This window comes from Bubalus kerabau, chromosome 7 (assembly GCF_029407905.1).
Source record: "Bubalus kerabau isolate K-KA32 ecotype Philippines breed swamp buffalo chromosome 7, PCC_UOA_SB_1v2, whole genome shotgun sequence".
Classification (NCBI taxonomy): domain Eukaryota; kingdom Metazoa; phylum Chordata; class Mammalia; order Artiodactyla; family Bovidae; genus Bubalus; species Bubalus kerabau.
In genome coordinates, this window is record NC_073630.1 from 34,469,648 (window position 1) to 34,485,656 (window position 16,009).

A 16,009-nucleotide genomic window follows, 5' to 3' on the forward strand; every position below is an offset into this window, starting at 1 on the left:
TCAGTTTTACTAGCAAATTTAAGTATTATTGGCAGAAACGTACAAAGCTTGGAAAATGCAATCTGGCAACATCTATCAAGAATTTTGATAATTCAACCCTCTAACTCATTAGTTCTCCTTTATGGATACTCCTGAAGAAAAGAACTAGAAATATGAAAAAGTTTTACAAAACAACGTTTACTATGATCAGTTATCATAGCAAAGAATAATAATAATTAAAAAAACAGCAATACTAAACTGATATTTTCTTAGTGAAGTCAGATAGGTAGACTTTGTAAAATTAAGACAAAAGACAGGACACAAAAATGTGTATTTAATTCCAGTATTCTGATAAACTAAGAATGAAACAAACAAAATCTTTACCATAATGTTTGGGGTAACTTAACTTTGAATGTGTCTTCTGTTTTTCTGTATTTCCCCAATTTGGTAACATTTTTATAATATTTTAAAATATTTTTATCTAAATTGGTAACAAATAATAAAAACTGGGTTTTAGAGGTTTATCCAAAGTGTACAAGTCTCTCTGCAACAAATATGATCTTTATAATCTTTATACATATAAATCTTTGATATAAAAGCATATACAATTTGTTCTATTAAAATAAAAAATTCATCATAAATAGTTTCTACAAAATGGCCAGAATGAATTTCACAAATCACTTCTCCCATATCTGACCTTTAAACTGCCATTTAAAAATATGACCAAAATCCTTTCACGAAAAGAACATATTTTCTAAAATATGTAACAAAATTATAAAGTTACAGAATTGTGAAATTCCCAATTTCCTATTACATATCACACGAGAAAAAGTTCCCCAAAGAGGAAACACAAATAAACGCTTTAAGATGTGTTCCCTTTTCTAATATTGAAACAAGTACACTTCCCAGTCCTTTTACCACGTTTCAGAACTGATAGACGCTGCAGCCTCTAACTGCCTTTATTGAAATATCCAATAATCACTCTAAGCAAATAATACCCATGATTCACATATCCAAAACTCATAAAATATCACCAAAATGCTTTTTAAAGTGAGCTCTGTTAAAAGAAAAGTGAAAAAGTAACAACCTTTGGAGAACAATTCGAAAATTTTAAAACCCTTTTTTTAAACTGTAATAATGCCATGAATCTGGCATTAATGAAGAGGTACTGATGGATACACAATGAAAATGTTACCCCGTATTACTGAATCACTTCACATGGTTTAAAAAAAAGAAAATGCGCTAAGAATTTGTACACAGTTGCCCCCAAATTCACGGAATTATACAGAACTCCAACGAAGGATGATCTATCATCTGAAAACTAATGGAATAATTAGAAAATTGTGAATGGCTGGGAATTAATTCATTCAGTTAATGAATGCCACCTGACATGAAGCCTCGGGTCAATTACTTATTTCATATGTCACAGTCTTTGTTAATTATAGGTCTATTTCAAGAGTCAGAATCTTATTTTTTACCCACTCAGTTGTCCATTTATTCAACAAACACTTACAAGTATATTCAATACTGTATTACTGTGCCAGGCACAGATCCAAATGTAAGTTTTAAAATGTCCACAAAAATGCTTGAAAGTTACAGCATAAAGAAAGATAATATAAGGGGAGAAGTGTGACAAGTTCCTAAAGAAACATGAAGAAGCTACTCAGGGGATGAGAAAAATAATCATTATCTGTCTAGAGAAGCAAAGGAGGTGTGGAGAAGTCAGAGACAGCTTCACAGCAGGGGCAACGCCTGAACTGAGTCTTAAAGGAGAGAGGATTCCAGCAGTACCAGGTGTCCTCACTGCATCTGCAGGGTAGATCAGGGCTTTCTCTTCCTTTGAACAGGCTGCTTTACTCTGCCTGGCCAAACATTTCTCCCTTTTCTGTCAGGCGCACTTACCATTCCAAATACAATCTCATCCATGAATCTCTTCAGGAAATCTATGATACCAGTCACCTCCAACCCATACCTATTATACACGGAAGGCCCTGTGAATACCTCTAGTAGAGCCCATAAAAGCTACGGGCACGATATTTATCAATCGTATCAGATTCAGGCTCCTCTGTCCATGGGATTTCCCAGGCAAGAATATTGGAGTTGGTTCCATTTCCTTCATACCTTTATACTATTAGTGGGTTTGATCCCTAGGTTGGGAAGAACCTCTGGAGAAGGGAATGGCAACCCACTCCAGTATTCTTGCCTGGAGAATCCCATTGTCAGAGAAGCCTCAGTTCAGTTCATTCGCTCAATCATGTCTGACTCTTTGTGACCCCATGGACTGCAGCACACCAGGCTTCCCTGTCCATCACCAACTCCCAGAGCTTGCTCAAACTCATGTCCATCGAGTTGGTGATGCCATCCAACCATCTCATCCTCTGTCACCCCCTTCTCCTCCTGCCTTCAACCTTTCCCAGCATGAGGGTCTTTTCCAATGAGTCAGTTCTTCACAATAGGTAGCCTAAGTATTGGAGTTTCAGTTTTATCATCAGTCCTTCCAATGAACACCCAGGACTGATCTCCTTTAGCATGGACTGGTTGGATCTCCTTGTAGACCAAGGGACTCTTAAGAGTCTTCTCCAACACCACAGTTCAAAAGCATCAATTCTTCAGCGCTCAGCTTTCTTTACAGTCCAACACTCACATCCATACATGACTACTGGAAAAGCCATAGCTTTGACTAGACGGACCTTTGTTGGCAGAATTGTTTCTGCTTTGTAATATGCTGTGTAGGTTGGTCCTAACTTTTCTTCCAAGGAGTAAGCATCTTTTAATTTAATGGATGCAGTCACTATCTGCAGTGATTTTGGAGCCCCCAAAAATAAAGTTTCTCACTGTTTCCATTGTTTTCCCATCTATTTGCCATGAAGTGATGGAACGAGATGCCATGATCTTAGTTTTCTGAAAGTGGAGCTTTAAGCCAACTTTTTCACTCTCCTCTTTCACTTTCATCAACAGGCTCTTTAGCTCCTCTTCACTTTCTGCCATAAAGGTGGTGTCATCTGCATATCTGAGGTTATTGATATTTCTCCCAGCAATCTTAATTCCAGCTTGTGTTTCATCCAGCTCAGTGTTTCTCATGATGTACTCTGCATATAAGTTAAATAAGCAGGGTGACAATATACAGCCTTGACGTACTCCTTTCCCGATCTGGAATCAGTCTGTTGTACCATGTACAGTTCTAACTGTTGCTTCTTGACCTGCACACAGATTTCTCAGGAGGCAGGAAAGGTGGTCTGGTATTCCCATCTCTTTCAGAATTTTCCAGTTTGTCGTGATCCACACAGTCAAAGCCTTTGGTGTGGTGAATAAAGCAGAAGTAGATGTTTTTCTGGAACTCTCTTGCTTTTTTGATGATCCAACAGATATTGGCAATTTGATCTCTAGTTCCTGTACCTTTTCTAAATCCAGCTTGAACATCTGGAAGTTCATGGTTCATATATTGTTGAAGCCTGGCTTGGAGAATTTTGAGCATTACTTTGCTAGCATGTAAGATGAGTGCAATTGTGCGGTAGTTTGAACATTCTTTGGCATTGCCCTTCTTTGGGATTGGAATGAAAACTCACCTTTTCCAATCCTGTGGCCACTGCTGAATTTTCCATATTTACTGGCATATTGAGTGCAGCATTTTCACATCATCATCTTTCAGGATTTGAAATAGCTCAACTGGAATTCCATCACTTCCACTAGCTTTGTAGTGATACTTCCTAAGGCCCACTTGACTTCGCATTCCAGGATGTCTGGCTCTAGATGGGTGATCACACCATCGTGGTATCTGGGTCATGATGATACTTTTTGTATAGTTCTTCTGTATATTGTTGCCACCTCTTTTTAATATCTTCTGTCTCTGTTAGGTTCCTACCACTTCTGTCCTTTATTGTGCCCATCTTGCCTATCAGGCTATGATCCATGGGGTCGCAAAGAGTTGAACATGACTGAAGCAACTTAGCACGCACTACTTGCTATACCTAAGAGTTATTTTTCCAACAATAAAAAATTTAACAGTTTTGTATTTGGCTTTCACTTGCTACACTTCAGTACGAATTGACACACACAGCAGTGCTGTCCAAGAAGAAACAACGCAAGAAGCATCTGTCTTCCATTCTTCACTGGTCAGACAAAGTGAGCCAGAGAAGGAGAATGCCTTTATCAGCAGGTTTCTCTGGGCTCTGGTTAAGGGCTGAATGCTTTTTTTGAGCAACAAGTAAATCATTTAGAAGAAGTAATCCTAGGAACTCATTGTATATTAAGATACTTTTAATCAGTTAATATATTAAGTTCACCAAAGTATCTCATTCTTCTGTAATCACTTTCTACCATTTTAATAAGATTTTTCACTACATTGTTTTCCTTTCACAAATTAGCATGGGGATGCCTTTTGAAACTTCCATTTGATCTTATGTTACTGCAGCAATTAAAACACTATCTTCTCTCACAAGTTGGAACCCGAACAGTCAATTCCATACATTGTGTTGGAAATAGAAAATGTATAAGACATAGTCCTTTTTATAAAGGAACCTGAAGTTTAGCGGGGAGATGAGTCAAGCACATACAGATCAGTACAGAAAGGTTAAGTTTTCTGTAACAGCAGTGAACAGGATTTGTGATGGCAAGATTCAGGCTTCAGAGAGACAGAAAACTGGGCTGAAATTCTTGACTCTGACATTTAGTAAGAGTAACTCATAGTAACTATTTATAAATGGAGATAATATTGCCTCTCCAAAGGCTGCTGCTGCTGCTAAGTCACTTCAGTCATGTCCGACTCTGTGTGACCCCATAGACAGAAGCCTAGCAGGCTCCCCCGTCCCTGGGATTCTCCAGGCAAGAACACTGGAGTGGGTTGCCATTTCCTTCTCCAATGCATGAAAGTGAAAAGTGAAAGGGAAGTCGCTCAGTCGTGTCTGACTCCTAGCGACCCCATGGACTACAGCCTACCAGGCTCCTCCATCCATGGGATTTTCCAGGCAAGAGTACTGGAGTGGGGTGCCATTGCCTTCTCCGCTAAAGGCTGCAGTGTGGATTAAATAAGTGAAGTGAAGTGAAGTGGCTCAGTCATGTCTGACTCTTTGCGACCCTGTAGACTGTAGTCCACCAGGCTCCTCTGTCCATGGGATTCTCCAGGCAAGAATACTGGAGTGGGTTGCCATTTCCTTCTCCAGGGGAATCTTCCCGACCCAGGGATCGAACCCAGGTCTCCCACATTGCAGGCAGACGCTTTAACCTCTAAGCCACCAGGGAAGTCTTAAATAAAATATTTTGTAAATACCTACATGCCACTTAGAAGGTGTTCTTTAAATAATGGCTATAACATTTCTATTAGTTTATTATTATTGTTATTGATTTTGGTAGTAACAAGCAATCTCATATGTTGTTAACATGAGACAGTGTTAGAAAAGGGGTTCACCTAACTAAAAAAAAAAAAAAAATCAATTATAATGTTTCGTGATTGTGTATAAATAACAATGCATGCTAAGTCACTTCAGTCATGTCTAACTCTTTGCAACCCTAAGGACAGTAGCCCGCCAGGCTCCTCTGTCCATGGGATTGTCCAGGCAAGAATCCTGGAGTGAGTTGCCATGCAATGTACTGGAGGGGATCTTCCAGGACCCAGGGATCAAACCTACTTCTGTTTCCTGCATTGGCAGGGTGGGTTCTCTACCACTAGCACCACCTGGGAAGCCCCATAAAAAACAATAGTTGATTTCAAAACCAAACAACAGAGCTGTGCTCTCCCTCCTCCAAACCTATCAGTTTCTTTATCCTAAAGAAAGAGTTATAGCAGATGAAAGGTCTACGAGTTCACCTTAACAAGCATTGAGATACCTACTTTAACTGGAATCATAACCAGCTATAACCTAAAATTCGTAACCTAAAAAATTTCCTACAACAAAAATAACTTTTTACTGATAGTTTTAACAAAAGTACCATATGAATAAAACAACTTTCACTATAATCAGATATCTAAACCATTTTGAACACTCTCCAAATTGTTTATTTAGACTTTGGTACTTGAACCCGTCTGCATTATGGTTTTAAATATTTAAATTTATATTATATAAAAGCCTTCCTTCATCTCCCTTGGCAGAAACAATCTTTCCCTCCTTAGAAATTCCACAGCACTTTATTCACGCTAGACTTAGAACACTGCTTATATCTTCTATGATGTCTATTTGTGTAGACGGCCTTATTATTCTTAACATTCTGCCCATTTTAATCATTAAATATTTATCAAATAAAAACATAAAATGAGGTCACCTTTGTGAAGGTGCTTAGTAATCTATAAAGTAATATAAAATATAAAGGTATATTTCAGAGTAAAAATATTTTGTAAGACTCCCATTTAATATATCACAGTACAGTTCACTAAATACTATTATGACTTAAAAGCTTTAACACAGCTTTCCATGTAAACCACCAATGAACTAATTGGCAATTAACTGTCAATAAGTTATGGGGGAAAAAAAAACACTGTACACACCATATGCCAATAAATGAGAAGGGTCAGATATCTTAAAAAAAAAAAAAAAAGAAATACCAAGCCAGCCCTAGAGACACTAGGAGTTGGCCTGCCTCTGTATCAGCCTAAGGAAAAGACTCACAAATTAAGATTCTAGTTAACAAAAGAAGTTAAATGTCCAAGAAAATCCTATTATGTGCTTTATGATAATTCATGATGGAAAAAACTCAAATTACTATATTTTAATTTTTATACTGAGTTGATGTCCTTACTCAGGAACATAAATGTAGAATTCAGATTTCATAGCTGAGACCTAATTTTGTGTACATGGTCCAACAGTTCATAAAATCCTGATTCATGTTCTAGTTCTATCAATCTAGGAATTAACAAAACCAGCAAAGATCAAAAGTATCCACTTCCATTGTATCTGAAATTTTACATAAATATAAAATGAAACCCCTTTTAAACCTCAGCAATAGAGGTAAAATATACTTGTAATAACATATATTATTTCAAGCTTCTACTGTACTTTTTCACATTTTACAAAACAACAACATGGTGTATCACAGACTATATAATAAGAAATGGTTTCTAAAGATCAAAAAATTCATCAGGAGATGAACGGCAAGAAATCAGTAGTGCCATAAAAAATCATTTACCACAAGTTTTAAAATGAGAAAATCACATGTACTATTTCTAAAGACATCTAACCATCAGAAGCTTCAATCCATTGGATTCTGAACTGCGATCATAGTCCTTCATGGACTTTTCATAATCTGACAATAACTTAGTTATAAGAACATCAACATAGACCAAAAAATCAAAACAGCAAGTTAAATTAGTATTTGTTAACTACTAAATTAACTGATCAAAATGATAATTTCTAATTCTCATCCTAATAATATGAGAAAATTCTATTATCACTACCCACTATTTACTAAGCATGTCTTCTTAGTAAATGTTAGCAAACTAACAAAAAAAATTTTAGAGGACAGAAGTTACATATAAAATATCACATGCTTGAAACATATCTACACTATTTTTTCTTCTAAAAACAAGTCAACTATATTGGAATGTACCTCTCTATCTGATCCATTGTATAATGAATGCTCTTTGAACATGTTAATGCAAAAGGAAAGAAATTCTTCAACACTGAGTCTCCCAAACATGATGTATGTGACTGACAGCTGGGAGGTAATGTGACTGAAACTGTTTGCTCGAAATCCACTAAGTTCAAGGCACAGAAAAATGCACAGGTGACAGTATAGTTGGATGTGCAAATTTGTCCATGAATGTAGCCAAATTTTTGGCAATTCTCTAATGGTCTTAGATGTACAGACAATGGCCTTTCTTCTTCAGCTGTAATGTTACACTTAAAGAACATGGAGTTGGAAGGCCTGCTTGGTCTTTGAAACAAACAGGCGTAAAACTGGGATTTACAAAAGGCATGGCATTTCAAATACAAACAAAAACTTGTACAAAAAATTTACATGTTTCACAAAATCTGCCATGTGCAACCAAAAAAAAAAAAATTTTCATTACCTTGGGGTGAAAATGTTATTTTGCATTTTATTCTATATTTCCCCTTAATTATTTAAAATTTTTTTCTGCAAAAGAAATTTTTTAAAATCATAATCTGGGAAGGGAGTGCTCTGAAAGGAGAATTCATATTTTTAACCACGAGCTCTTAGTATACAACCTACAGACTTCTTTACATCCTGTATTTGCTTATTCTTAGGAATGAACTAGGTATCTAACTCTTTTACAAACCACCTAACAGCCACATGTGATTCTCGTCACTCTGTAATGAGCCCCTCCTAATGTCCTCAATGGGGTAGAATGTTATAGTAAAAAAAATGAAAGCATAGTGTTTTTCCATTAAGATTTCATAGCTTGAATATAGGTTTAACAAATGTATACATGCATAGGTACAAATATTCTATAAACTACTCTAATCAGCAGGACAATACAAAATAAATTGAACATTTTGAAGGAAAAGTACAATATCTTATAGGTGAGCAGTAACATAAAATTGACACAGCATTTTGCATTTTAGAAGTGATTCTCATAAAATTCACTGAATCCTCAAAACCACCCATGACACCATATGGGGATTTTTTTTCCCCCCACTTGACTAAAGAACAACCTGAGGTCAAAAAAGTTATGTGACAGAACCAAATTTACATACTGAGTACACTAGTAATAGAGCCAAGATTCAAATTGGGTTCTCACAGCTAAATCAAGGCTTCCAACTAGATTTATAATTTAAACTGTCACAATTTAATTTAATCTTTACAACAACCCAATGAGATCGCAGCTAATATTCATGGAATGCAGCTTAAGCCACTTAATTATCACAAAAACCCTATAAAAGAGTTATTACTCAATTTTACGGATGAGAAAAGTGAGGCTCATAGAAAGTGTGTAAGCTGCACAAGATCACACAAATCACAGGTAGAGGAATCTTAACTTAAATCCAGGGCATCTAGTTCCAGAGTCACTTTCTTCACCTCATTCTTCAGCAGATTAAGAAACTTGCTCAAAGTCACAAGAAAATTGCAAAGGGAGAACATAAAGCAAGCATTTTAGCCCTAACTACTTTCCTAAATATAACTGAAACAATTAAGATCACTAAATCCAAAAGGGGCAAGGTAGCTGTGGGGTACATTGTTCTTGAAAGCACGGTTTGAACAAGTGAGGAACATCAGCAGAAAAGCAGCAAGGAGTTTCAGCAGCCTAGAGAAGACTTATCTTCATACGTTTGAAGCAAAAGTAAAATGAAACCTATGTGAGCAGAGACAGGGGTGTTTACCATCCTGGTGTAGCCAGTATGAAAGGTGGTGGATGAAAAGGGACTTCTAATTAAGAAATTAGTAAAAATGAAACACATTTATTTTAAGAGACAATGTTAAAGCCACAGAAAGATAGGGGATAGGTGTTTTAACACCTCTAAAAGAACTGATACCCCCGCTCTTGCCAAAAGTACCAAGCATACAGGAAGATATTATACAAGCACTGAAAGAATCTGACTACATTTTTTTACTTTTCTTTTCTACACTAAACTGTCATGTACAATAGCAACTCCTTTTCACCATTAAAAATCTTCCTGTGGAGTAGAGAGAAGTGGAAAAAGAGAACATAATTGAGCATAAAGTGTATCCCATTAGTCCTCCTGTCCTGAATCTATGGTGCTGGTTACTTTTACACATAAGATGGGCCTCAGACTCATTAAAATCAGGTGAAAGAAATACAAACTTTCACTTAAATGAATAAACTGAAATGTCAACCTAAAGTACACATTAAAAGCAGAATCTGCAACCAAGAGGAGAAAAAAAAAATCATGGCAGAGACCAGACACAATGATACCAGATACTAAGAAGCAACACTTTTTAGAAGACAAATTAAAGAAAGAAAAGCAACCCTGATGGGATTTCTTTTCTCATTACTTAAATCAGGTCACTGAAAGGGGCTTACACTATGGCATTTTCTTCATTTTAATTTCATCAAACCATAAATTCCCATGAAAATATTAATACCTTAGACACGTGCTCACAATAATTGGAATGCCTAACCTTTCAGTATAAGTACTTTTTCATGAGTTCAACAAAATAAAAAGAATGCAATGAGACCCCTCCAAGTTTTTTGCTTATGTCAACAGCTATTTTATGAGTATGAATTATCTTTGCAGTTATAAAGCATATGTAAAATACATTACATGAGTGAGAAGTCTTACTGCAGATGATCAAGTAAAGGTCTAAACTGCACTCAGAAACATCAAAATCAAGCTGAATTTCCTGGAATATAGCAACCATAAAATGTTCCTCCCAAAGCCATTACTGTTAAATATACCTTAATGAATTAAGTTCAAGTGTAACTACAATGGAAATATACGATTTAACTGAGTTATGACCTATTTTTCCCCTCAAAAGCAAAAGGGAATAATGACAGTTGTGAGACTTACATTTTTCCATTCCAGGGTTTTTCTGAAAGTTATTTCACAGTGGAGCCAAAGGCAAATAGCACTTAGTGACATTTATTTGCTTTAAAATATAGTTATGCTATTACCCACAGAAAAGATAAGATTTTAATAACAATTTATCAAGTAACAATTGTATTTGGTCACATTTTTAAAACTGCACAAACCAAGAAGCACTCAGGAAGGAAATAATCTCAAAAGGTAATATGATACCTACAGCTACAGTTATAACTAAATGACTTATTTACAGATAACACAACCAACATACAACAGAACCAATAACCAACATGACAAATGCACAATTAACATAAATGTGGTTGAAAATACCCACCCCTAGCAGAAAGCTTTTTGGTGTTGATAATTTTGGCAGCATATTCTTGTCCAGTAGGGATTTTCATACATCTTCTCACCACTGAGAATGCCCCCCTGAAAACCAATAATTAGCAGGTCATCAATATAATCAGCTTGATATTCTATTAAAAACTTACATCTGAGTATTTTTATTAAATTTAGTGAACTGTCAAATATCAGTGCACCATATAGTAATATCTAGAAAACGAACAATTCTTCCTGGAAACTCAGACCTTCTTTAACGTTGAAGAACAAAAATAAATTTTACTTAACTGGGAGCACACATTATTAATCAACAAAATGAAAGGAACTGCCAATTATGATGACTCTTGTTTGCACATGAAATTTGAAAACATTTTACAATTCACACTCACACAGCACCAAATGCTCTGAGAAAAAAATCCTGCAAAGAGCTGAAGAGGAGCAGCAAAAATCTGCTGCCTATTTATTTTGGTAGGAAAAAAAATTAATGTGGCTCCAAGTAAGTAAATATGGCGATTGTTTTCATTAAAATAAATCTTAGGAACATTTGTGTGTGGTTTAACAAATCCTGCTGTGGTGATTTCTCTCTGCCCTGTTTTGGGCTGGGGGAGGGGAGAGATTTGAATTAAGCTGCTCTTCCGACATATTCTCCATGTTTTAACAGCAGACAACATAAATATATAAGGATATGATCTTCATTACATTTAAAAGATATTTACACGTCCTTTAATTCAATTGTAGAAAACAACAACATACACATAAATGCACCTCTTTCTTAAGTAATGTTCGACATTAGCGATAGAGGAACTGGGGTTGGGTTTGATGCTACATAAATTAACGTTCACGGCTCGGCCCCTAGGTTCCTTTGCACAGGTTCTCAGTAGGTCTCCTGCCTCCTTCCTTAACACTGCCAAGTAGTCCTGTCGGTCAGGTGTAGAAGGTCGTTTTTAAACAACATACAACGTTAGGTTACCCCTGGGAAGCACTATCCCGGTCTCCAGAGGGCTTTTCCACTGCCTGTGTAAATAAATCCTCCCAGAGAACTCGAAGATGTTCACGTAAATCCTAGGAAGGGTGATGATAAGCGAGTAATCTAGTGCAAGGAATAATAGTGGCTATGGGACAGGGGGTCGAGTTCCTTGGGGAGGCTCGTTTCCTGGACAGAACAACTACTGGATGCGAAACAGACTCTACGCCAAGTTGAACTTTCGGCATCAATAAATATGGCACCGTCTGGGGCAGTGAGTTCTCATCTGAACGTGGGTCGTATGGCTAACTCGCCGGCGAACCCGGCGGCATCTCTATTTACAGAAAACGTGATCTATGTTGCATTTTACATGGGTTCTTGTTTCCTCTCCATACACACACGCGCACGCGCGCGCACACTTCTCAGGATGACAGCTACAACTGCAGGGATCGTAAATCCACTAAGTCTCTAGTGCAGGAGGGTGGGGGAGCGGGAGAAGGTGGGCTAAGGATTATCAGAAAGGGCCACAGCCGGGGTGGAAGGTCGTTCCCCTTCGTCGTCCCCTCCTCTTACTAAGACAACACCTTCCTCCGAGCCAACACACCGGGGGCCCTCCTCCCTCTCCTCCCGTCTCCCAACTCCCTTGCCCCACGCCGGAGGCCCGTGGGTCGGGGGTAACGCGACCCGCCCTCTGCTGGAAAGGGGACGTGCGAGTACCCGGCAAAAGCGCTTACTTTCCGAGCTCCTCGAAAAGCTGATACTCGTCCGTGAACCTGGTGCAGGTTGTAGTCGAAGCCATCCTCGGTCCGGGCTGTCCCCCTGGCTGGGAGCGCGGCGGACCAGACGAGAGCAGACGCGCGGCTTCCCCGGGACTCGCCCCGCGGCGCTGTCACCCAGGGCCGCCCTCACTTTCCTCGTCCGAAAGTAGCTCGCCGGCGAGGGAGTGTGCGCAGGGGCGGGGCGGGAGGGGAGATGACCAGAGAGGGTGGCGTGGGGTCTCCTCCCTGCTGTCCGCCGATCCTCCTCCTCCTCCGGGCCTCGCTTCCTTCTTCTCCTCCCGACGCTCCCTCCGACCCCTTTCTAGACCCTCTCCCCAGATGCAGGCGCAAAGTACTCAAGAAGAGGGGCCGGGAAATGGAAAACAGCCGGGCACGGGGCGAGAGGCGAGCAGTTGCGAAACGATCCGCACCGGGGCAGGAGGGGTAGAGGCGGAGGGGAGGGAGTCCGAGGGGGCGGAGGCCGCGGAGCCGGGAGCGGACGGCGCGAGCCCAGCTGCAGCTGTCAGCGGGCGCGGGCGCGGGGCGCGCCGGAGCCGGCCTCTCTCCCGCCCGCACCTCGGCGGCCTCGCGCTCCACACGAGCCCGCGGCGGCTCCGAGACTGCGCGGCAAGAGACAGAGCGCTCCGCTCGGGCGAAGCCTCGCCCGCCGTCCCCGGGCCTCCGCCTCCTCCCCAGCGCCTCCTCCTGCCGCTCCCTCCGCCTGCCAGCGCCCCCTCCCTCCCGAAGCCCCCTCGTGCTGGTCCTATCCCTCCCGCTAGCGACTCTCACCCTGTCCCTCCGCGGATTCCTCCTTCCCTCCCTCCCCGGGTCTCACACGCGCGCACGCCCGTCTAGGGAGAGACCAGGTGGGTGGAGGAGGATGTGCGGGGGATACGCCTGGAGAGGGTGTAGGTGAAGGAGGCGAGACAGGAAAATTACAGTTAAACCCGCAATTAGGCTTCTGCCGGAACGTGGGGCCGACTTAGCGGGAAGAAGCGGGGCAACTCGTGGACTGCGGAAACTGCGGCCGGGGGTCGCGGGGGCCCCCAGCCTGGGTGCGGGCGCCGGGCACCAGGGACCGCCTCCCAAGCCGGCGCTCGAGCCGCGGTGCCCTGGTAGGGCCAGAGGTGCAGGCGCTTCGTCTCGGCTTGAGTCGGTGTTGACACAGTGGGGGCCGGATGTGGGCAACTGGCTGCTTCCAGAGAAGGGTCCCGGCCTCCCCCAAGCACCGATGATGGTGCGCCCGCCCCGGCAGAAGCCACTGCGCCCGCTCCCGGGCGCTCTGCGCGGGGTTCCTCCCTCCCCCCCGGCCTCTTCAGCGAGGGGCGACGCCCGCCGCGCCACGTTTCACTTCTGATATAACGGCCGCCTCACTCTCCACCTCCGCCGCCGTTTTCTAGACTGGGTTGCTCAGACTCTGGCAATCCCCAAAAGCCTCTGCTTGGGCCATGAATGTGAACACAAGGAAAGCGAGCTCTCTGCCGCCGAGCCACACCTTCCCTCCTGAGTAACTCCCCGGTCATCTCCCTAAGTTCTGATAGTAAGGCGGCTTCTCGCGAGATTTCCTGCTCTGGCGGCGGGGGCGGGGTAATGGGAAGGTTAGATGTCGGTCACGCGACCTAGTAGGGGCTGACGTCACTCACATCATGTGAACAAGTCTAGTGCCTTTCGCTTTGCAAAAGGAAAAAGGGAAAGGAGAGGTTGCATGTGCTCTGCTTGTGTGCTCAAAGCTCAGATCGGATAGTGACACCTGGCTATACTCTGTTCATGGCTGTTTGAAAAAGCACATAGCAGTCCAGGAACACGTTATTATTCATCAGCATATCTGTCACTGTTTACAGTAAACAGGACAAAAATATTATCCATTACATTTAAAATAGATGAATTGCTGATAGCCGAAACTACCCATGGGCCTTCCTTCCAGTCCTGTGTCTTTAATAAAGGCAGACCAAAACAAGAAGTCTTCTCCAAATTACTGCTTTTTGTTTTATAGCATGGGGAAACTAAAAACCTTGCAACTCGATTGCTGTTCGTTCATCCTCAGCATTATGTCAGGAACTCAAAATTTCACAGCTGGAAGGTGAACCATAACTAGGAGGTACAGAGAGTCTAAGATTGAAAGGAATTACTGCTTGCTCCCAAAAGTTGCTTTTAAGTAGTGAGTTTGTCCACGGTCACACATAACTTAAATCCATTTCCTGGTCTGAGGAATGCTATTCTGCCAATAATAGCTTTTACTAGAGTTCTCAAAATGTTTACAGTTTTTAATGCTTATAACAAAATTGAACTTTGTACATACTTTGATTCCTAATCATAAAAAGCAAATACTGTGTAAAATGAGCAATACAAGATGATACCAAAAACTATATGAAGAAAAGAAACAAGGTGTCTATTAATAGTTTGCCTAGAAAGATGAAAAAAATCAATGTGGTCTAGGCTAAACATTTTTAATATATACCTCAAAAATTTGTCAACATGGTTCCAAAAGTTATACTGTAATAATTTAATGTTCTTCTCTGAATCTAAAAAACAGGAGAAGTAACATTAAAACAATAAATAAAAATAGAATTTTACAACTTGGGAAGAAAATTGTTTTTTAAATATTAGAGTAATGAGTCCTACATAATTACTATATTTATCTCAATTATTTAAACTACCCACAATTGTAAATGGTTACAATAATTGTGATACAATAAAACAAACATAATCTAGTTTTAATACTGATACATTCAGTTCAGTTCAGTCACTCAGTCGTGTCCGACTCTTTGTGACCCCATGAATCGCAGCTCTCCAGGCCTCCCTGTCCATCACCAACTCCCACAGTTCACTCAGACTCATGTCCATCGAGTCAGTGATGCCATCCAGCCATCTCATCCTCTGTCGTCCCCTTCTCCTCCTGCCCCCAATCCCTCCCAGCATCAGAGTCTTTTCCAATGAGTCAGCTCTTTGCATGAGGTGGCCAAAGTACTGGAGTTTCAGCTTGAGCATCATTCCTTCCAAAGAACACCCAGGACTGATCTCCTTTAGAATGGACTGGTTGGATCGCCTTGCAGTCCAAGGGACTCTCAAGAGTCTTCTCCAACACCACAGTTCAAAAGCATCAATTCTTGGCCGCTCAGCTTTCTTCACAGTCCAACTCTCACATCCATACATGACTACTGGAAAAACCATAGCCTTGACTAGACAAACCTTTGTTGGCAAAGTAATGTCTCTGCTTTTCAGTATGCTATCTAGGTTGGTCATAGCTTTCCTTCCAAGGAGTAAGCATCTTTTAATTTCATGGCTGCAGTCACCATCTGCAGTGATTTTGGAGCCCCCAAAATAAAGTCTGACACTGTTTCCACTGTTTCCCCATCTATTTCCCATGAAGTAATGGGACCAGATGCCATGATCTTCATTTCCTGAATGTTGAGCTTGAAGCCAACTTTTTCACTCTCCTCTTTCACTTTCATCAAGAGGCTTTTTAGTTCCTCTTCACTTTCTGCCATAAGGGTGGTGTCATCTGCATATCTGAGGTTACTGATGTTTCTCCCGGCAAT

At 40.7% G+C, this 16,009-nt stretch overlaps 1 protein-coding gene across 13 annotated transcripts in view; it reads right to left on the reverse strand.

The window, feature by feature from the left end:
• CAMK2D (calcium/calmodulin dependent protein kinase II delta) overlaps positions 1-12,864 on the reverse strand; it is a 314,733-nt gene extending 301,869 nt beyond the window's left edge. For 3 of the 13 annotated variants that reach the window (XM_055588022.1, XM_055588018.1, XM_055588014.1), the window contains exons 1-2: positions 12,447-12,843; positions 10,744-10,838 (exon numbers count right to left, since the gene is read on the reverse strand). In XM_055588022.1, the coding sequence (XP_055443997.1) occupies positions 10,744-10,838; positions 12,447-12,511 (160 nt within the window). In that variant the 5' untranslated portion in view covers positions 12,512-12,843. Of the gene's footprint in view, positions 1-10,743; positions 10,839-12,446 lie in introns of all 13 variants that reach the window. The other 10 variants (XM_055588024.1, XM_055588019.1, XM_055588015.1 and 7 more) reach the window with 10 other exon arrangements.
• Between the last annotated feature and the right edge of the window lie 3,145 nt (positions 12,865-16,009).